The sequence below is a fragment of the Pezoporus occidentalis genome, unplaced genomic scaffold, assembly GCF_034315485.1.
Source record: "Pezoporus occidentalis ecotype Australia unplaced genomic scaffold, CSIRO_AGI_Poc_V1 ctg403, whole genome shotgun sequence".
NCBI lineage: Eukaryota > Metazoa > Chordata > Aves > Psittaciformes > Psittacidae > Pezoporus > Pezoporus occidentalis.
This window is the reverse complement of record NW_026915729.1, coordinates 18782-38594: the sequence shown is the minus strand read 5'-3', so window position 1 is coordinate 38594 and position 19813 is coordinate 18782. Positions and strand designations below refer to the sequence as shown.

The 19813-nt window shown below is 53.5% G+C and overlaps 2 protein-coding genes across 2 annotated transcripts; one reads left to right on the top strand and one right to left on the bottom strand.

Annotated features, from left to right (window-relative positions):
• Positions 1-128: 128 nt before the first annotated feature.
• On the top strand, positions 129-10197 carry CCDC25 (coiled-coil domain containing 25). The gene is made up of 9 exons (XM_062633788.1): positions 129-229; positions 2549-2596; positions 3355-3394; positions 5077-5128; positions 5785-5860; positions 6386-6489; positions 7572-7774; positions 8728-8773; positions 10145-10197. The coding sequence occupies exons 1-9, from the start codon at positions 205-207 to the stop codon at positions 10172-10174; spliced, it is 624 nt and encodes a 207-aa protein (XP_062489772.1). The 5' UTR covers positions 129-204; the 3' UTR covers positions 10175-10197.
• Positions 10198-13626: 3429 nt separating this feature from the next.
• On the bottom strand, positions 13627-19117 carry SCARA3 (scavenger receptor class A member 3). The gene is made up of 6 exons (XM_062633787.1): positions 18758-19117; positions 17572-17631; positions 17383-17502; positions 16824-16922; positions 15341-16384; positions 13627-14400 (listed from the first exon to the last, which is right to left on the bottom strand). The coding sequence occupies exons 1-6, from the start codon at positions 18762-18764 to the stop codon at positions 13961-13963; spliced, it is 1770 nt and encodes a 589-aa protein (XP_062489771.1). The 5' UTR covers positions 18765-19117; the 3' UTR covers positions 13627-13960.
• Positions 19118-19813: the final 696 nt, after the last annotated feature.

The window sequence follows — 19813 nt, the reverse complement described above, 5'->3', positions numbered from 1 at the left end:
GCAATGCGCTTTCTGGCTTCACCGCCATTAGCATGTTGCGCATGCGCATAGAGCAGTAAACAGCCTTTTCGCCCTACTGCGCATGTGGGATCCCTCTGTGCGCATGCGCCGTCCGCACTGCCGGTCTTGGAGCGGGACGCTGGGTGCCGTGTGAGCACCGCGCCGGGCTGGCCGGGCGGAGGAGCCGCCGCTGCCGTCATCATCATGGTGTTCTACTTCACTTCCAGCGGTGAGTCCGTGAGGGCAGGAGAGAGCGGCCTGTGCGGGTAGCGGGTGCCGCCGCTGTAAGGGGAGCGCCGGGCCGCGCTGCGCCCCCGGCCGGTTCCTCAGCTCCTGCCCTTACCCCTCTAAGTGCCCCCGTTAGGCCTAAGGGAGCCCTTCCGCGAGCCCACGGGCTGGACTGAGGGTAAAGGACCATGTTTGGATCGAAATCAGCTGCAGGTTAAAGTGGATTTAGGAGCTGGGAGGCTCCCCGCGCTTAGGAACGTCCCAGCGGTGGTTGTTAACAGCCCTGAGCGAATGGGAGCGCAGTGAGTGACTGCTGGAAAGCATGCTCAGGTGTGCTGCTGGCAGAAGTGTGAGGCAAGATGTAATGTGTAATGTCTCATTACTTTTCCTTTGACACAGACAGATCTGTTTGGTTGTTTGTTTTTTTTCCCATGCATAAAGTTTTGCTGATTCTGAAGCATCACAAATCTCTGGTTTGATGTAGCAGGGGCTGATGATACAGGGGATTGTGCAGGAATATTTCTTTTTGCTTTGTGTCCCGTCCCCCCCCCATCATTTCACAGAGTCGCAGAATGGTTTGGGTTGGAAGAGACCTCAAAGCTCATACAGTTCCAAGAACCTGCTGCGGGCAGGGACACCTTCCACCAGAGCAGGTTGCTCCATGCCCCATGCAACTTGGCCTTGAACACTGCTAGGGATGGGGCAGGCACAGCTTATCTGGGCAGCCTGTGCCATGGCCTCACCACCCTCACAGGAAAGAACATCTTCCTCATATCTAACCTGAACTTCCCCTGTTTAAGTTTTAACCCATTACCCTTGTCCTGTCACTACAGTCCCTAATGAAGAGTTCTGCCCCAGCGTCCTTGTAGGCCCCCTTCAGATATTGAAAGGCTGCTATGAGGTCTCCATGCAGCCTTCTCTCCTCCAGGCTGAACAGCCCCAACTTTCTCAGCCTGTCTTCATACGGGAGGTGCTCCAGTCCCCTGATCATCCTCGTGGCCCTCCTCTGGACTTGTTCCAACAGTTCCATGCCCTTTTGAGGACATGAGTTGAGGACACCAGGACTGCACATAGTACTCCAGGTGAGGTCTCACGAGAGCAGAGTAAAGGGGCAGGATCACCTCCTTCGACCTGCTGGTCACACTCCTTTTGATGCAGCCCAGGATACGGTTGGCTTTCTGGGCTGCAGGTGCACACTGAAGCCAGCTCATGTTCATTTTCTCATCACCAACACCCCCAAGTCCTTCTCTGCAGGGCTGCTCTGAATCTCTTCTCTGCCCAACCTATAGCTTTGGAAAGGACTGGGTCAGTGAGCAGTTTGAGATCCAGGTCATTTCACTGCCACAGTTGTAGCACAGAACTAAAGCGTGTCCTCTATTTTAGTGACTTTGAAAATAGGAGGTGAGATGCCATGTTTTCCTGAAATGCTTTTTGGAGGCACAGTTGATCACCCACAGTTCATTTGTTTGGTCTGGGGAGACCTTAGAGCAGCTTCCAGTGCCTGAAGGAGCTGACAGGAAAACTGGAAAGGGGCTTTTGCCTTCTCTTCCCCAGGCCAAACAAGCCCAGCTCCCTCAGCCTGTCTCCGTAGCAGAGATACTCCAGCCCTCGCAGCATCCCTGCAACCTCTGGAGTCACTCCAAAAACTCCATGTCCTTTTTCTACTGGGGACCCCAGAGCTGAATGCAGAACTGCAGGGGGAGTCTCACTGGAGTGGAGCAAAGGGGGAGAATCCCTTCCCTCAACCTGCTGGTCATGCTCTTGTGTCCCATAATGGCACAAATGAAACAAAAGAATTTATGGAACTTCAGTCTTTCTATTGTCTTGTGAATTTTAATCCTCTCAGGCTACCTGGGGGAGGTGCACACTGGGGAACTTCATACTCTGTACAAAGTACTTTGGGGAAGTGAGGGCCAGGCAGGTGAGCTGGTTCCCTCAAGGCTTTGCAGGTTGTTAATCCCAACTGTAAATACGCTCTCAGCCTTTCTGGCTCACAGATGTGTGCTTAGTTGAACAGATCGTACAGTTACACAGCTGTAATTGGAACTGCCTGGATGCTGAGGGTGTTTTGCCCAAAAGGCTGCTCCTTGCTGGATAATCTTCTATGAAAATTGGTGGAAACACCCATTTCCAACATCCGTTGAAGCATGCAGGTTAAAATATGAAGGAAATACAAAACAATCTTCCTTTGGCTCCCAGAAGGGGAGGGGTGTGGATGGATGAAGCAGTTTCTAGCCTAGTGACCAACACCAGTGTTTGTCCTTCCTTGCACAGTTTATCCAACCGCCTTTTGATTTGTTTTCCTCTTTCTGTCCCTTAGTTGTTCCTTCCGTTTACACCATTTACATGGGAAAAGATAAGTATGAAAGTAAGTGCATTATTGTAATGATGCCAAATGGCTTTAATTTGTATTTGTGGGGATTTAAGGTCATTTTGAAAGGATGTCTTTGTATGTGTTAATTTGATATATTGCTTGAGTACTTACCCTACTGAAACCCACTGTGTTACTTTTAGTTAGGATGAATAAATGTTGTAAGTCCTGTAGGCAGAGTAACTTTTTTCAAATACAAGTGAAAACTAAATTAACTGGAACAAAAAATACCCATCTAGAGAAAAATACTGTCTCCTCAGGTTGTTTTCGATCATTTTGCAAACCAGCCTTCCATTTCCCTGCTCAGTCTGTATTTTTCCCCTCTCCAGTGAACATTTGTACTCCATAGGTTTCCCATGCCCTTCTTTCTCTCACGAGGCAGGTTATGGTTCTGCTGTGCTACCTGGTTCCATATCAGTAGTTGATGTGAAGCTGGGTGTCTCGCTCCAGCGGGGAAGTGTTAGCGTGGCTGTTTTAACAACTTGCCCGAAATTGTCTCCTTTCCATGGGTGGATATTTGAGAAAACATCTTTTCCCTTTAAAAACTACCAGATGCTGAGGATGATGGAGGTGTTCCTGACATACCTGTTCTGGCCACACCTCTACCAGGCAGGTGCAGGTTTAAGCCCTGTTCTCCCTCTGTTCAGTCATTGTGCAGTGGCTGACCAACAGCAGAGGATTCCTTCTCTGCAGGTAGTTGAGTTTGTTGTTGGTTACATCCTGCACTTTGCTCACTGATACTTTTATTCCTGCAGATGAAGACCTAATAAAGTATGGCTGGCCTGAAGATATCTGGTAGGTACTGAAACTTGCTGAAAATAACTGCCTTTCGTTATGCAACCAAGTGGAATAACCACCTTCTGGCTTTCTCAGGCAGTATGGAGTCTCTTTTTTCCAAGGCCATTCAGCAGTTTAAATGGAATCGCAGGGAGGAGGTGGATTGCAGCAGACCTACATGCAGCTGTTGGGACCCTGTGGATTCTAAATTCATTCCCCGCATCTCCCCCTTGCCCCCCACTTTCTTCATCAGAAGAGCTGATCCCTTTGTGAGGCTTTTGGGGGTTTATCTGTGCATGGAGCTGCTGGAGAAGCAGTAGCCTCAGTAACTCCATACACAGATATTTGTGTTTCAGAATATAGGTGCTAGTTTGCTGTCACTCTTACTGTGTTTGGGAAATGGGCAGAGCTAAATGAGAAGGTGTTTGTAAGAGAAAACAGCTCCTAGATCACGCAAGTGTGGCAGCTCCCAAGTATCTCTGTGCACAGACAAGTGAAAAAAGCAAAAACAAAAGGCCAGGGAGAGTGGAGGCAGAAATCAGGGAGCCCTCAGATGGGGCCTGGGACTGGGGCTGGAAGGTTTTTGAGCAACCTATGCTGCGCCTAGAGAAAACTGTCCATTGCCTCCCAGTGCCTTTATCTCTGTGTGTGGTTTGTGTCTCCCCTGTGTGCACTGCAGATAAGTGCTGGCCTGGGCTGTAAAACAGCCTATCTTGAGAGCTGGAATTGTGAGCAGGAGCAGAGGAGCTTGATATTTTGATTCCTGATGGGTGAAAACTGTGTTTGCTCCTAAGCAGAGCCATGGCCAGGCAGGCAAAAGGAAGTGCTCTGACATGTGGGTTGGTTTTGGCTCCTAAGATGTCATCAGAGGAGAAATTCAAGAGAAAGGGAAATCTGATTCTGTTAACGGCAGTTGGTGGTATTTTTGCTGGCTGGATTAGTCCATAAAGTTACCAGAATGATAAGGTTTGTGAAGGAGTTGGCTTGCTTTCAGGCATTATTGCACAGAACAGATGTGTTGTGGTGGCTACCCTCTCCTTTGCTAACAATATCTAACAAGAGTCACTCTGTGGATTGTTCTCCTCTCGCTTTTCAGGGTGCCCTTGCAGGAATGAGCAGAAGTGTCCTGCTAGAACTGAAGCTTGAATAGTTAGGATCTGACACACTTGCCAGCTAACTGGCAATGGAATCTTTTTTCTAGCAGAAGTGATTCTGCTGAGTAACACTTTGTTGTAGCAATATCACACTCATTTTCTGTCTCATGTTTGTCCTATCACTACATAAGGTTTGTCTATACTGTAATTTAGGAGAAACCTTGAGATTCATCCTCCAGTTCCCTGAGCCTTAGAAGTCATCTTTCCCCGTCTCTGCCATATCTTGTTGCTCACACTGATATCTGCATTAGTGTCCCCAGAGCCTTCCCTTCTCCAGGCTGAACAAGCTCAGCTTTCCCTTCATAGCAGAGGTGCTCCAGCCCTCAGATCATCGTGACCTCCTCAGGTCTCACTCCAACAAGTCCACTTGTTTCTTAAAGGATAGGTTCTGACTCCCTTGTCTGTTTTTAAACATTTATATCATGAACATTTGTAGAGTTCTGGTATCTGTGGAGTGGTTGTTTTGTCACTTACTGGGAAGTAAATCTTTCAGAACAGATCATCTCTTACCATCTGTTAAATATGCTTTTTGTTTTTATTCTGTAGGTTTCATGTGGATAAACTCTCCTCTGCACATGTGTACCTTCGGTTACACAAGGTAATCCTGTGGCACATACATTTAAAACCATTAATATTCACCTGCCTAAAAACTGCATGCGCCCATTTTGCAGCGATTCCTTGCACAAGACCATCTTTGCTCACATGAACCATTGAAATCTGCAGGGTTCCCTGAGGGTGCAGGTTACAACACATGTGGGGAGACTGAATTTGTAGCTTCCATTACCAAATAATGTAGAGAGGAGCAGGAAGTTTCACATGGCCCAACAACAGTTGATTTTTGTCTTGATACCAAGCATGTGTTTAGGTATGTCACCCCATTAAAACTGTGACAGCGCCTTTGTGAGAAGAGAGAAGCAGGGCACAAATCACTTGAGGTGCTTCAAGCCTCTCCTTTCAAATCATAGAAGCACCAAATCACAGAATGGTTTGGGTTGGAAGGGACCTTAAAGCTCATCTAGTTCCATTCCCTCTTGTCCTGTCCTTACCTGTCCCTAGCAAAATCTCCTCTCCAGCTTTCTTGCTGGCCTTTTTAGGTATTGGAATGTCACATAAGGCCCCAGTCTTGTAAAACATGGAGTATAGGGGTTCTGGCTTTGTTTGCAGAGCATCATGCCCTACTTCAGGCTTTCATGTGCTCGTCAGTCCCTACAGCCCCTTGCTGCATGCTGCTCATGTTGCCTTGCTCTATCACAGGGGCAGACGGTGGATGACATTCCTAAAGAAGTTTTGATAGACTGTGCCCATCTCGTAAAGGCAAATAGCATTCAAGGTAACACTGATTCCTGCTGTGAGGTGTTTGTGGCAAGTGTTTCTGGTCCACACGAGCGTCTGGTTTTTTGGACCTTTCCGCTGCAGTGCTCCCTGTTAAACCTGGGAAGCAGATGTCACTGGTAGCTGCTGGGGCTGCCCATGAGCCCTTCGTAAGGAGGAATTTAAAATATCTGAAATTCCTGTTTGTGCCTCCATATTGCTGCCTGAGCCAAGGCGGCCTCACAGGCTCCTCTCTAACACCACCTTGGGGCCCCCTTCCATAGTAATCGCTCTTCTGGCAAAGGCAGTCTCCATCTGGAGTTCGTTAACACTGCTGCAGCGCTCATGTTACTGCAGAAAATGATGTTGTGGTGTTCTTCTGTTTCACTGTAACGCTGGAAGGACTTCTCCGTTTTCTTCTTTCTTGCCTAGCTAGTAATGTTTGTGACAAGAATAACTGCCAGGGTCTCCATGCACACAGAAGACTTTTAAGACTCTCAGCTGAGAGAGAATTGAAATGTTTCCCTTCTCCCCTGCTTCCTAGGTTGCAAGATGAACAACGTCAATGTGGTGTACACGCCGTGGACTAATCTGAAGAAGACAGCAGACATGGATGTGGGGCAGATTGGCTTCCACAGGCAGAAAGATGTAAGTGTATGCTGTACACCAGTGACAGGGATCTAGTGGCAGACTGTTAGGAGCTGGGTGCATTGTCTTCAATGCCCCCTAAAGGGGCAAACTTTTAAAGCATAAGAGGGATCTTTGGAGCATGTTTGGATTTACCTGAACATACCTGAAGATTCAGGGTTGAGTGTTAGCCTGTAGCAGAGTGTAGCCTGTACTGCGTGTGTTTCCAAGCTGCAGTGTAGCTGAGGAGTCTTTGCTGATGCCAAATGGTATCACGTGTTTGAGTTTACTCCCACTGAAATCATCTCTTCCTGTGGATGAGGAACCTGTATATGAGCAGTCAGTTTGGGTCAGCTCATTGGCAGTAGTATAATGACAAGTCTGGAAGGGGCCAGGACTTTTGCTTGCTGTGCAGAAGAGGGCTCTGCAGGGTCCCCTCTGTAGGAAGGTGTCTGTTGCTGTGTTTGCTCTATGGTCTCTGCTTCAAGAGGTGTCTCACCCTGGTGCTGCCTCTGAATTTGTTCAGCCTGTAAAAAGGCAGAGCTGCTTGCTGCGGGGTCAAGCCAGTGTACTGAGCTCTTCCCAAGCCTGATCTATGGTCCACAGATAATGTTATCCTTAAACTGTAGTTCTGCAGGTTGGCTGCTGGGAGAGGAGACTCCCTAGAGATGCAGTTGTTTAACTAAACCAGTCTGTACTAAGGCAAGGTATGCTAAAAACCCTGCAGTCAACAAGCAACATGTGAGCTTCTCTTCCCAAAATGGTCTGCAAAGACCTCCTGCCACCTCTTGAGGAACTTGCAGAGACCGGTTCTCATTTCTAAGCCTTTGTTGAGGCATGTGCCAAGAAACAGAATTAGTAATGCTTATGTACTTAGCAATGGTTCTGCTTATTAGCTATGTGCTTTTGAGTGTTGGGAGTGGGCCGATTTGCTGTTACACAACCTGTTGAATAGCCCTCAGTGGCAGGGCTTTTCCTCAGCATCTGTTTTTTGTGGAATTCAGCGATGTGTAAAGTGGAAATAGGGTGTTTTCTTTCCGCTGAGAAAGTGCCAGAATAGAAGTATTTTTTTTATAAGGATCATAGTTCTTTGCACTCCAAAGGTGAAAATGCTGACAGTGGAGAAGAAGGTGAATGAGATCCTGAACCGGCTGGAGAAGACAAAAGTGGAACGCTTCCCAGACCTGGCTGCTGAAAAGGAAGCCCGCGACAGAGAGGAGAGAAATGAGAAAAAAGCCCAGATCCAAGAGATGAAGCGGAAGGAAAAGGAAGAGATGAAGAAGAAGAAAGAGATGGAAGAACTTAGGTTAGTAACAAATTTTAGTGCCAGCTTCTAAACTCCCTCAGTTTTCATTGCTGCTGGGAGAGAGTCACGGGTCAGCAGTTTCTGTTTAACACTGGCCCAGCATTACTCAGTGTTCAGCTGAGCTGCTCTGGCTGAGATGTCTGCATGGCCCAGTGATTTCCTTTGTCTTTGGAATAAATTCGTTTTCATAGAATCCTAGAATAGTTTGGGTTGGAAGGGACCTTAAAGCTCATCCAATTCCAACCCCCTGCCACGGGCAGGGACACCTTCCACTAGACCAGGTTGCTTCAAGCTCCATCCAACCTGGCCTTGAACACTGCCAGTTTTCTCCATTTCTCATTTTAAAATAAACCAGGATTTTAAAGCATTGTTAAAGGAAAGGGCTGTGTCTCTTGAAACCTGTCCCTAACTTGGGTGAAATTGGGCAAGCGCTTGGCGCTCTGTCACTGGGATGGGAGCAATTGCTTCCAGCTTTGTGTGAGCCTTGGAAAGCACTGAGCTTTCACTACAGTTCTTCAGCTTTCTCTTGCATCACCTGTGTTAACTAAAACATGCTTGAGTCCTCAATCATACACTCCTTTAAACACAGAATGAAGGATGGTGGTTTGAAATGTCATATTGACCTTTCTGTAATGGAATCATAGAATCACAGGATAGTTTGGGTTGGAAAGGACCTCTAAACCTCATCCAGTCCCAACCCCCTGCCACGGATAGGGGCACCTTCCACTAGACCAGGTTGCTCCAAGCCCTGTCCAACCTGGTCTTGAGCACTGCCAGGGATGGGGCATTCACAATTAGCCAAAAAGTATGAGATAAGTGAATACTTGTCTAGCCTAAGTTCAGAAGGGACAGCAAATTTGTTTTTCTTCTACTCGGTCCTGTTTTAGCAAAATGCCTCTTTGTTGGTGGGGTTTGAAAACATGTGATGCAAGATAATGTAATTTCCCTTCCAGAAGCTACTCATCGTTAATGAAGGCTGAGAACATGTCCTCTAATCAGGTAAGAGCTGGCTGATGCCTGCAGAAACCTTTTGGGGACAGCTGAAATTCAATGCATGATGAGGACGATACAGCTCCCGCATTGCAGTCTGGTGCTGGTGACTCCTGTGTGACGGATCACATCTCCATCTTCCCTTCTCAGTGAAGGACATTGCTAATGTAATCCTCTTTCTGAGAAACTCTTATTGCTTTTATGCCAACCAGGAGGAGCAAGTGCTGCTGGAAATGTGTGTAAAGTCCTCCTGATCCCCTTCCCACCCAACTGAAATAACGTGGAGAGCTTTAAGTGCAGCACCAGGCTTGAGTCCACTTTTGAGCTGGTTGGGCATAACTGGGTTTGTGGGCTGAGGAGATCTTCCTAATGGCAACCATTACATGCATATGCCACCTTGTTATTTCAAGAGAATGGGGAAAAATGCACTTTTTAAACAAGAAATAAGCTGGAGTTGTAAAGACAACAGTTTGGGGAGGAATGAAATAGGTGCTGAGGGTAGAAGAGGAAAGGTGGAAGGGGGATGTTCTTGCAGAGGGCAAGCACCCAAGACTGGAGCTGGATAACATGGCTGCCCTGCAGTGGTGGAAAAGGAGCCAAAGAGGAAAGAGGCCCAGGCCAGTGGGAGGAAAAAGAGGAGGTGGAGCAAAAGAGAAATAGGGGCTGAAGTTGAAAAGAGGTCTTGGTGTGCAGTGGGGTTTGCCTGTGTTTTGCCCAAGGTCTGGCACATCTGCAGCATCCTCCTTGGTGTGACCTTGGGCAAACAGATCTTGGAGCTCCTCTGAGTGACCCTCAGTTTAAGATCCACCTTTTGCAACCTAGTCCTTGACTGACTGCTTAGAGGGGTGTGTGGCTTTCAAGAACTCTTGATTTTCCTCCTGGTTAGCACAGAGATCCCCTTTGAAACTTGGACCGGGTTGAAGTATGAGCATCTCCTGACATGCCCAATTGGGCTGTGCCCAGTTGGTGACACTTGCCAGGGAGAAGCATGGTGGAAATGCTTTACAGGGAGGTCTCCTCCTCCCAGCAGTCAACCCCCATGTGATGCCAGACTGTTTTCCTTCTCCCAAGTTGGGAAGAAGCTCAGGCTGGGATATGGGGATGGTGGTGGTGAGAGGTTCTTCATAGATCGCAGCAGATGAGACGATAGGCTGCAGGGACAGCAAACAGCAACTGCTGTTTCACAATGAGAGCCTCACTTAGGGCTGTTCCCACTCCAGAGCGGCTGTTGTACAACTGTTTCATCTGATTTCATGGTGTTCATACTGAAATGCCAGGAAACCAGAATAAATGGCAATTCTGAAATCCTGCTGAATATACTATTTCACCATTTTCCACTGTAATGTGCATAGTGATCCTGATTTGTCTTTCTTCCCACAGGATGGCAATGATTCAGATGACTTTATGTAAATAAAGTCTCTCTCCTTTCTCAATCTTGAGGTGGTTTGGGATGTCTTAATATGTCATCATCGCTAGGAATGCCAAAAAAAAAATCCCCAAAGTGAACTCTGGCTCCATTTCTTCAGAACCTGGTTGGTTTTCCTGGCAGCCTAAGCAGCTCTGTGCCACGGACACCTTCAGAAAGGAGATTGATATGTCTGCATGTACATCTCTCTTTCGGGGACATGGGTGGAAGGAAGCAGAATTGACTTTCAGTTCTACAAAGACAATGGTATTTATTCTAGAGAAGGGGTTGTGTAGCTTTTAATCCAGTGAGATTTAAAGAAAAGGAACCAAATCCATGTTGTCTCACCACTGTCCTGGCAGCGGGGTGACTCAGAAACAGTTGCCATTTGCTTGGTGTCACTGGTATGTACATGAATGTGGTGCTGCCGATTAACTCTCCTCTTCACACTGGTGGTGGTCAGCAAAGCAGGATCTCTTTGCGCTTGGGGGTGTAAATTTGGACGAGGTGATGCAAACCCTCCCAGCCCCGGAAGGGGACTCCTTGTTAAATACAGAGCTACAGATGATGCTGACTGAGCTTGGCTGGTGTTGCAGCCGATGTGCATGACCACAGGCTGTGATATGCATGGTCAGCACAGAATGAGAATAGCCCCACAGTGTGTTTTCTTTTGAATTACACTTGATTCTGGGGTTGTTCTTTGGAAGCCTTCTCTGGAGAATGAAATTAGTGGAGAAGAGTTGAGTTTTGTGCAGTGTCTATGCCTGTCCAGGCCAGAGCTCTTTGAGCGCTCTGGAAGGTTTCATGGCCCAGTCTGTATGAAACGGTCGCAATAATCCTCACAGCACCTGTATGTATGTCATGATTAAATTCATACCATGCTGATAAAACATGCTGCTAGGTGGGAGTGTGCTCAGGCCTCTGAGAAGGAGTGATGAGGCTCTGTGGAGTGTCTCCTCAGGCAGCAGAAAGCTGTGCAGGGTATGGCTGTGCTGAGGGGGAGCAGCACAAAGCTGCCGAAGTCTGGTTTTGCTGTGTGTTTCTGGATGCTGCAGTCTCGGTGGGGCAGGAGTTACAGGAAAAGAATGGTTCCTGGCAGCAAAAGGGAAGTGTGCCTTAACAAACTCAAATCTTAACCATCTCATCAGAGAATCACTGAATTAGTGGAGGAGATAAAACCTACCCTACTGCAAGGGCAAGTCCCAGTAGTAGTGCACTTAAAGTTGTCTTCCCAGCATCAACCACCTTCCTCCTGTATCCTGAGGGTTTGAGTTTGGGGCTGGAGAGAGTGTAGGAGGTCGAGGTCCTCATCAGCCCCCACCTCCTGGGAGGAAGAGGATGGTGAGCTGTGTGTGCATCCTCTTGCTGCTTGTGTCCCAGCTTGGGCTGACCTGAACCTGGGGTGGCTCCAGCTAAAGCCACCCCAAACTCCACAGTGTCCCACCTCCTTGGACACCTGCCGTGCAAAGTGGCCGAGGGCCTGGGGGAGTCGGAAACCATTCTGGGGCTGATGGGGAAACTGAGGCACGGTGCAGCAGCTGGTTTTCCTTTCCCTCCCAACTGCCCCTGCCAGAGGTAGGAGAGAAACCTAGAGGTCCTATGGGGCAGGGTGGGGGGTGAGGAGCTAGAAGTGGGGACTCTATCTCCCCCTGCAGACTCCCCACCATGGGGCCTCCCTAGTTGCCATCAATGGGCCCTTTCACAGCAGGAGGGTGTTGGCTGATGCCAACGACCTGACCGCTGTGCCTGAGCTGTGCTGCCATCAGCAACGCCTGCGGCCACAGCCCTACAGCTGTGAAGTGTTGTGCTTGGCTCTGGTGCCCGACGGCGGAGGGAGATGTCCCCGGTGCATGGCTGCTGTGAGCTGTGTGTCCCCAGGCACCCTGTGCAGTGATGTCCATGAGGCTGCGTGTCCCCAGGCGCCCTGTGCATGGATGTCTGGGGGATGTGTGTTCACAGGCACCCCCTGTGTGGCTCCCCGTGGGCTGTGTGTTCTTGGACATCCTGTGAACTGATGTCTGTGGGGTTGTGCTTCCCCAAGCGCTCTGTGCCTCAGTGCCCGTGTGCTGTGTGTCCCTAAGCACCCTATGCATTGACACCCATGTGCTGTGTGTCCCCAGGCACCTCGTACGTGGTTGCCCTGTTCATCCATGCCCATGGGCTGTGTGTCCCCGACCACCCTGTGCAGCCCTGGCCACCCTTCTCCCCTCCATGCTCACTCCATGGGCCGGCAGCCACCAAGCATCACCCCCGGAAGGCGAGCGGCCCCAGTTGCCGTCAGCACTTCCTGCCCATCCCTTCCCAGCCACCGCTCCTCGTCCTCGTTTATTTATTAATCCTCCTGCTCCCAGCTCTGAAACCCTATCGCCCACCCTCGCCCGTGCCTCCGGAGGAAAATCCTGCCCTTGCACATTTTTCACCCCTCCACAAACACTGGCACTGCCCAGTGTTATGCTGAGCCTGCTTCCCGGCCAGGGCTGCGCTGGCTTTCCTTTGCTTTCCGCAGACACAGGAGGTTGGGAACGGGTGAGGACGTTGGGGTGGGGGTTACAGCATTGGCCAGTCCTGATGGCTTGGGGGAAGCTGAGGCATGGAGCGGAGGTGGGCATGGATGAGGCTCTGACTCTTCACATCCTGCCTTTGGCTTTCTGCTGTCCCCCGGAGCAGGATGATCACAGCCACTGCCCTGAGGCCTATCAGCCTGTGGCCCATCAGTGTAATGAGCTGTCAGGTCTCTGCTCCCACCACCCCCTGCTCAGAGCACCCCACTCCTCCTCGTGCTGCCTTTCCAGCCACAGCAGCTACAAGCCAGGGCTGGGCCCATGTTGGCCTGTGTTAATAACCAGCCCCAGGCTGTTCCTGTAATGAAAACAGGAAGCTGCTTTGCCAACAGCAATAAACCACCCAGCCGGCCAGATCCTGTGCCCCGGGCAGGGCTGGGCATGGGGCTCCCCGCACCGGGGAATCCACGGGTACAGGGGATGGGGACACAGGGTTGTTATCCCCAGTGCCATGATGCTGTAGGCACTGCAGCCCCAGCTCGGGTACCTGGGGCCTCCAACCACCCCTGCCCCTCTTGAGGGGTGAGGTGGGCAGTAGGGACCCCATCAGAGGACACGTCACACATGGCACATGTGCATGCTTCCACACACCTGCGTGCACGTGTGCACACACCTACAGACACCATCTGTGTGCATACCTGTACGTGTGTGCTGTGCCCAGATGTGCCCATGCAGCCTCACTCGTGCTGTTTCTCACTCACGCACAGGCATGAGCACGCATGCAGGCATGCACATGTGAGCACGCTCATGCACATGCACACTCACTCATGCTCACTCCCTCTTGCACACATGAGTACAACGCACTTCACCCCACTTGCACCCCACCACCAGCACCAGTTTGGCTGTGGTTACTCCCCCTGTGCACCCCTTTGTCCCCCCAGCACAGGAGCCGCCTGTCCCCGTACAGCTTTATTGTGCTGTGAGTACACTGAGGACATAGCGCTGGGTCTGTGGGGCACAGAGGTGGCTAAGGGCGGGGGGGGAAGGGCACAAACCAGCTGCACCCTGTTCCGCAGGGACCCCCCAAACCAGAGTGGGGAACAGCCAAGCCCAGAGCTGGAGCATCCCTGAAAGCTGGAGACCAGCACCAGACCCTCACCCGGGGGGACACCCCTCTGCCCCCCATCCTGCGAGGCTCTGCCTCACACCCCTGCACCGAGGGCTGCTTGAGGGTCATCAGTGGGGATCCTCCACCCCACCATCCCGGTGCCCTGGCTGGCAGTAGGCTGGTTACTGTCCTGGGGGGCCAGGGGGGCCCGGCAGCCCTGGGGGACCCCGCAAACCGGGATCTCCTTTGGGTCCCACCGGGCCGGCCTGACCCACAGCCCCGGGGGTCCCGGGGAGCCCCGGTTTGCCCTGCAGGCCGGGGGGTCCCACTTGCCCTGGCACCCCATCTGGTCCAGGGGGACCGGGGTCTCCCTTGGGTCCACCCTGTCCCTGGGAGCCGGATTGCCCGAAGCTGCCCTTGGCACCCTTGAGGCCAGGGAAGCCCTTCAAGCCCAGGGGGCCCCTCTCGCCCTGGGGGCCGGGGGGTCCTGCGGGGCCGGGGAGTCCCTGTGGTCCCGGTGAGCCCAGGCTGCCCACGTCGCCCTTCTCTCCTTCACTTCCTGGGGGGCCCTTGATGCCCATGTCACCCTTGAGGCCGCGGGGGCCTGGGAGGCCCGGCACACCTGGGAGGAGAGGAGGGGGTCAATAGGAAGCATGGGGAGAGAAGCACCCAAAAATGGGGAGAGCAGGAGATGCCCCAGCCCTGCAGAGCTTGCTGTGGGCTCCAGGGACAATTGGCACTGCACGGGGGGCACGGTGCCATGGGACCACCACAGGGTTCCCTCTAAAACTGGGACCAGGAAACACCTAGGCTCGTTAATTAGGGCAGCCCTGTAAGGATGCAGATGTGGTTGCCTTATGGGTCCAGGCTGTGTGGTCCACGGTGGAAAGGGAAGATGCTGGTGTCCCCGTGGGCTCCGTGGAGCAGGGGCCGCCACACTACTCCCCTGGGTGGATGGAGGTGTCCCCAGGCCACTGCAGGAAGCTTTTGAGGACCCTTGTCAAACAGCAGCTGTACCCTCTCCACTAGGACCAGCAAGAAGTGTCACTGGCACCACTGTGCAGGCCAGCTGTGCTAGATGGACATGGGTCATGCTCTCACTGTCCCTGTCCCCCCACGCAGGGACAGGCTCTGCAAGCCAAGTCCACACAGCTCTATCCCAGGACACTTCTGCATCCATGAGCAAGTGTCTGGGTGCCTTCTTGCACATCCCAGCAGTGCCTTGGCCTCAGCAATGGTGATTTGGGTCCTCCACCACCTGCCTTGGGTGCAGGATGCTCCCGAAAAGCCAAGAGCCCACCACGCTCAGACATAGATGAAACAGTCCCCAAGATTGCCTGCCCAACATGCCTGGCTCCAACCCATCCCTGGGCAGGGCTTAGGCTGTGCCCTCTAGGATTATAGAATTATAAAATGGATTGGTTTGGAAGGGACCTTAAGATCACCTAGTTCTAACCCCATGGACCCCAGGCAGGGACACCTTCCACTAGACCAGGTTGCTCCAAGCCCCATCCAGCCTGGCCTTGAACACTACCAGGATGCACTTCCAGGATGCACCTCACCTCGTAAGATGGTGATGTTTTTCAGCATCTCCCCATGCCGGACGTCCACCACCTTCATCTCCTCCATGACCATGGACAGGTTGCGGATGTCAAAGTCCAGCCGGGCGCTGAGCAGGCTGTACCGCTCCCGCAGCAGGTCCGTGGTACCCTGGACCAGGCTGAGGGACTTGTTCAGGTAGTAGAGCTCCTCGGTGTGGGTGTGGAAGCCTAATGTGCAGGAGAGCCTCACGTCGTCCAGGTAGCGCAGCATGCTGTGGACGTGGCTGTCAGTGGCATTGATGTTGGTGAAGATGGTGCTGATCTCAATCTCATGGGACGCCATCCGACCCTCCAGGGTCTCGAAGCGCTCGGCAGTGCGGTTCTGCGTGTACCTGTTGTGGTAGCGCAGGTCGTTCATGTTCTCCTCGTGGTCATCCAGGAAAGAGGAGATGTTGTCCAGCTGCAGCTGCAGCCCCATCACCTGCAGCACCAGGTCATGCATGCTCTCCGAGTTCTGCCCGACCTGCCGAGCTGCCACGCTGATGCTGCCTTGGATGCTCTTCACCAGCTCGCTGGTCCTGGAGGAGGTGGCCCTCAGCCCACCGAAGAGGCGGGTGTAGTTCTGCCACTCGCTCACTATCTTCTGCAGCGTCAGCGTCTCCTCGTCCGTCTTCCTCTGGATGACCTGGATCCAGTTGTAGGTTTGCCCCAAGGTGAAGTTCATCTGCTGCATGGCTGCCTGGACATCATAATGCTCCTGGGCCAAGCCCTTGACAGAGTTGTCTAGCCGGGAGGTGACGGCCCGCCAGCCCCCGACCTCAGCCAGGAACTGTCCCAGGCTTTTGTTGACCTGCCGGATGGAGAAGGAGCAGTTGTCTACCTCACTGGTGATCTTGCTGCTGGTGGACGAGAGCTGGTCGTGAGCCTGCGAGGTCCGGTCGAGCAGGACCTCTTGAACCAAAAGCATCTTCTGGATCTCCTCCAGCTCACCCTGCAGCTTGGTGATCTCCTGGCCCAGCTGTCCTGTCTCGTGGCAGAGGGAGCAGTTCCCAGAGGTCTTCTCATCTAAAGGAAGGGCGGAGGGTTCTGTTATCCCATCCCATCCCATCCCATCCCATCCCATCCCTTGCTGGACCTAGAGATCGTCCTGCTGAGCCTGAAGGAAGGAGCCTCACCATAGCCTGTCCTTGCAGACCTGGAGATGAGCACCACGGAACCACTACTGGGACAACCCCAATGCCATCAACCTGCTCCAGCTCCCACCCTCATCCTGCTCCTGCCACCTCTGTGCAGCAAGTTTTCCAAACAGCCCCATCCAGCCCTACTCCCAGGGTCCTACAGTTGTCCCTCCCCAAAGCCCTGGGACATAAGTAGAGTTTTGGCTCTGGGGGAGCCTCAGGACCTGAAAACTGGATATGCTTCAACCCTGAGGTCCACTCAGCTGGAGGGACACATGGTGCCGAAGCCTGGAGAAGACCTCCAGGTCCAGGTACAAGCCACTCACCCAAGCCCTGGAGATCCTCCTGGATGGATACGATCTTCTTCTCATAATAGGTCTGGGCCGAGCTGATGTCGTTGGAGATGGAGTCAACTTTCCTGAACACTGCAGAGGAAAGGTGGTTGGTCAGGGACTGGGATGCAGTCGTCCTACCGGCTTGTTCCCTGGCAAGGAGGGTGGCTGGGGCCTGAAGAGCCAGGCTGGGGGGTGCTGGCTCCGCAGGGTGGGTGTATGTCCCCAGAGGCTTTCAGGTTCAGGGCTGGGCTAAGGTCCAAGTCCAGCCCTGGGGAGTCTGCTGTCTCTCTGATGAGCCTCAGAGGCTGTTTGGTGCCGGTGGAGGTGATGGGGTGGCAACCTTTGGGCTCTGAAGTGGTTCCTGAGGTCCCTGTGAGGGTAAACCCCTCGCAAGGTGGCATCACACACAGGGTTCCACAGGTACCACAGGGGCAGATCAGGGGGAGCCGGATGCTTCTGTCCATGCCTGGGTGCTGCAGGCACTTTGGGAGAGCACCAGGATCCCCAAGGAGCTGCCCCAGGGAGGGCAGGGGGGAAGGCAGGAGCTCACCCAAGGCAGCCAGAATGGTCACAGCCACGATGAGGAGGATGGAGAAGACGTAGAGGACTTTGACAGCCGTCTGGAGGGAAAGGTTCTTCTGGCATCGGCTGCAGCTGGTCTGTGCCCTGCCTGAGCACACAGGGGGGAGGATCAGGCCCTGCTGTACCCCCTGCCCACCCCTTTAGGGGGTGTCCTTACCACTTGGTCGGTAGCTGAAGGTCGGCATCTCCTCTTCCTCTCCTCCCACCAGCTCCTCTTCTGAAAGCCAACACAGGAGGGACTGGAGCTGCAGGTGCTGCTGGGGCTGTGCCTGCTGCTTGCACCCTCCTCCCAGCCCCGGGGATGCCCAGGGTCCTGGGGGATGCTGCTGAGCCTCCAACCTTGTGTCACCCAGCATCCCGGGGAAAAGCTGGGAAGCTGCACAGCAGCCATCACTGCCCACCCTTAGCCTGGTGGCACCAGCCCATGGACACATCCCTCCTCCACTGCCTGCTTCTGTGGAGCTCTGTCCTCCAAGACCATAAACTTGGGGAAATTTGACTGAATTTGGCCAAATGTGGGTGATGGAGAAGTTAATGGCTACTAGCTCCCAGCACTGAGGGACTTTGTGCGGCTTCACAGCCCCCTCTTGCAAAACCCATGGGCACAAGGAAAACCCACAAACCAGCACCCATCCTGGACCCCATCCCGATGTGGAGCAGCTGGGATGCTCCCACGGGGTGGGAAACACTATGGGCTGCATCCCACCCCCAGCTCCAGCACAGGGGATGCACTCAGCACCCATACACAACACGACCTCCCTCCCTGGCTCCCCAAGGCTCCCCAGGAGTCATGCCATGCCCCCCCACAGCTCCCCACCAGCTCCACCACCCCCTGCCCAGGGCCTCCCCGACCTCCTTGCTGGCAGAAGGGGGATTTCCAGCTGGGGGTGCCACAGGGGGGTGCAGGCACAGCAGGGGTGACCGTGGCACCGATGTCCCCTGCTTTATACAGCAAGAACGAGGGGGGGGTCTCGCTGGGCTGGAGGAAGCAGCAGTTCCCTCTGTCCTCCCTTAGCTTTGTTGCTGTCCCAGATGTTCCTTTTCTGCCCCATGGGGTCAACAAGTGATGGGCTCTGAGCAGGCAAGAGGACTCCCTGGACAACCCCCCCCCTCCTCAGCCCCTCTTGTTCCCCACATTGGTGTGGCGGTCTCTGGCTGTGGGCAAAAGCAGCTCTGCCCCCATCCGTGGGGAGCTGCTCACGGGGAGCAGGGATGCGGTGGTGCACCCACCTAGTGCCGGCTGCCCCCCAGCTTCAGCACAACTGTTCCCCCCTCATCCCCCATGCCAGCAGTCCCGTTACTTTCCCCACAGCTCCAACCCCCCCCAGGTTCCCCCCACTTACCTCTCATAGCCCCCAAGCTGGGGGTCGGTGGGTGCAATCCTGCACTGACCCAGGCCTCACCGTCCCGGCTCCAGCATCCGTCTCTTCCCAGCACGTCTTAGCAAGAGGCCAGCATGGCTGGGGCTGTTCCCCCCCCGCTGGCCCCCCGCTCCCAAAACTTCCTGGGGAGCCTTCAACAGCAACCGTGGTGCCAGAGCATCCCCAGGGCTGCCTGTGCACCCATGGCCTCTGCCCACGTGAGACTGGGACGGGTGACGGGCGACGGCAGAGCACAGCTAGGCTGGATGCCGGCCCCCAAAAGGCAAGGCGCTGGGATATGTGCTGGAGAAGAAAGACTGGTTCTGCGCCCGCCCTCCTTCCCTCCAGCCCTAATGACTAACAAATGTCCGACCGATGCTGTGCCGTGCTGTGCCGCCCTCACTCAGCCCTGTTTTGGGGGGGTCTGGGCCTTGGGGAAGGGGTCCTGGTTTGGGGAGTAGAGCTTGGGAGACTGGCAAAGGGACATGGGAGGGATAGGGGCAGGACTGGAGGTTTGGTGCATGCATCTGGGTCAGGGGTATAGGTCTGGGGTCCAGGACCCTGCTTTGGGGCAGGGATATGAGGAGACGGGGTTGGGGTCTGGCCCTGGGTCTGGGGTGGGAACATGGGGTGCTGTGTGTCGGGGTTGGGGTCCTGCGGCTTGGTTCTGTTTTGGAGCCCTGGTGCCAGTTCAGCGACACGGGACAGGAGAGCTGTGGGGGTCAGGGATGTTTGGGACTCTCACTGAGACCCCCTCCCCATTGAGGCTTGGTTTTGTGTCGGGCTGCTGCTGCCCTCTGCCGAGACCTTGCCGGGCTTCCAGGCAGCTTCGGCCCTGCACGGCCTCCCTCCTCCTGCCCGGACACCTCTGGGATGCCGAGGTGGGGTCTCGGAACCTCCGCTGCTCCTGCAGCAGGCCCTGCTCACTCCAGCCCCTCTCACCTCGCTTGGTTTTCTATGTTATTCCACATACCAGCACCTGCCTGTGCCCTTCTCACCCAGATGTGGCTCCTGGACACAGTGACCTTGTGGTTTTGA

Bases quoted from the DNA above. Each gene is read 5' to 3' on its own strand.
- CCDC25 (XM_062633788.1), top strand. From the start codon at position 205: ATGGTGTTCTACTTCACTTCCAGCG. The intron at 2,597-3,354 runs GTAAGTGCATTA...TTATTCCTGCAG, and splicing joins GGGAAAAGATAAGTATGAAA to ATGAAGACCTAATAAAGTAT. The intron at 5,861-6,385 runs GTAACACTGATT...CCTGCTTCCTAG, and splicing joins AAAGGCAAATAGCATTCAAG to GTTGCAAGATGAACAACGTC.
- SCARA3 (XM_062633787.1), bottom strand. The intron at 17,503-17,571 runs GTAAGGACACCC...CTGTGTGCTCAG, and splicing joins CTTCAGCTACCGACCAAGTG to GCAGGGCACAGACCAGCTGC. The intron at 16,385-16,823 runs GTGAGTGGCTTG...CCCTTCCTTTAG, and splicing joins GGAGGATCTCCAGGGCTTGG to ATGAGAAGACCTCTGGGAAC.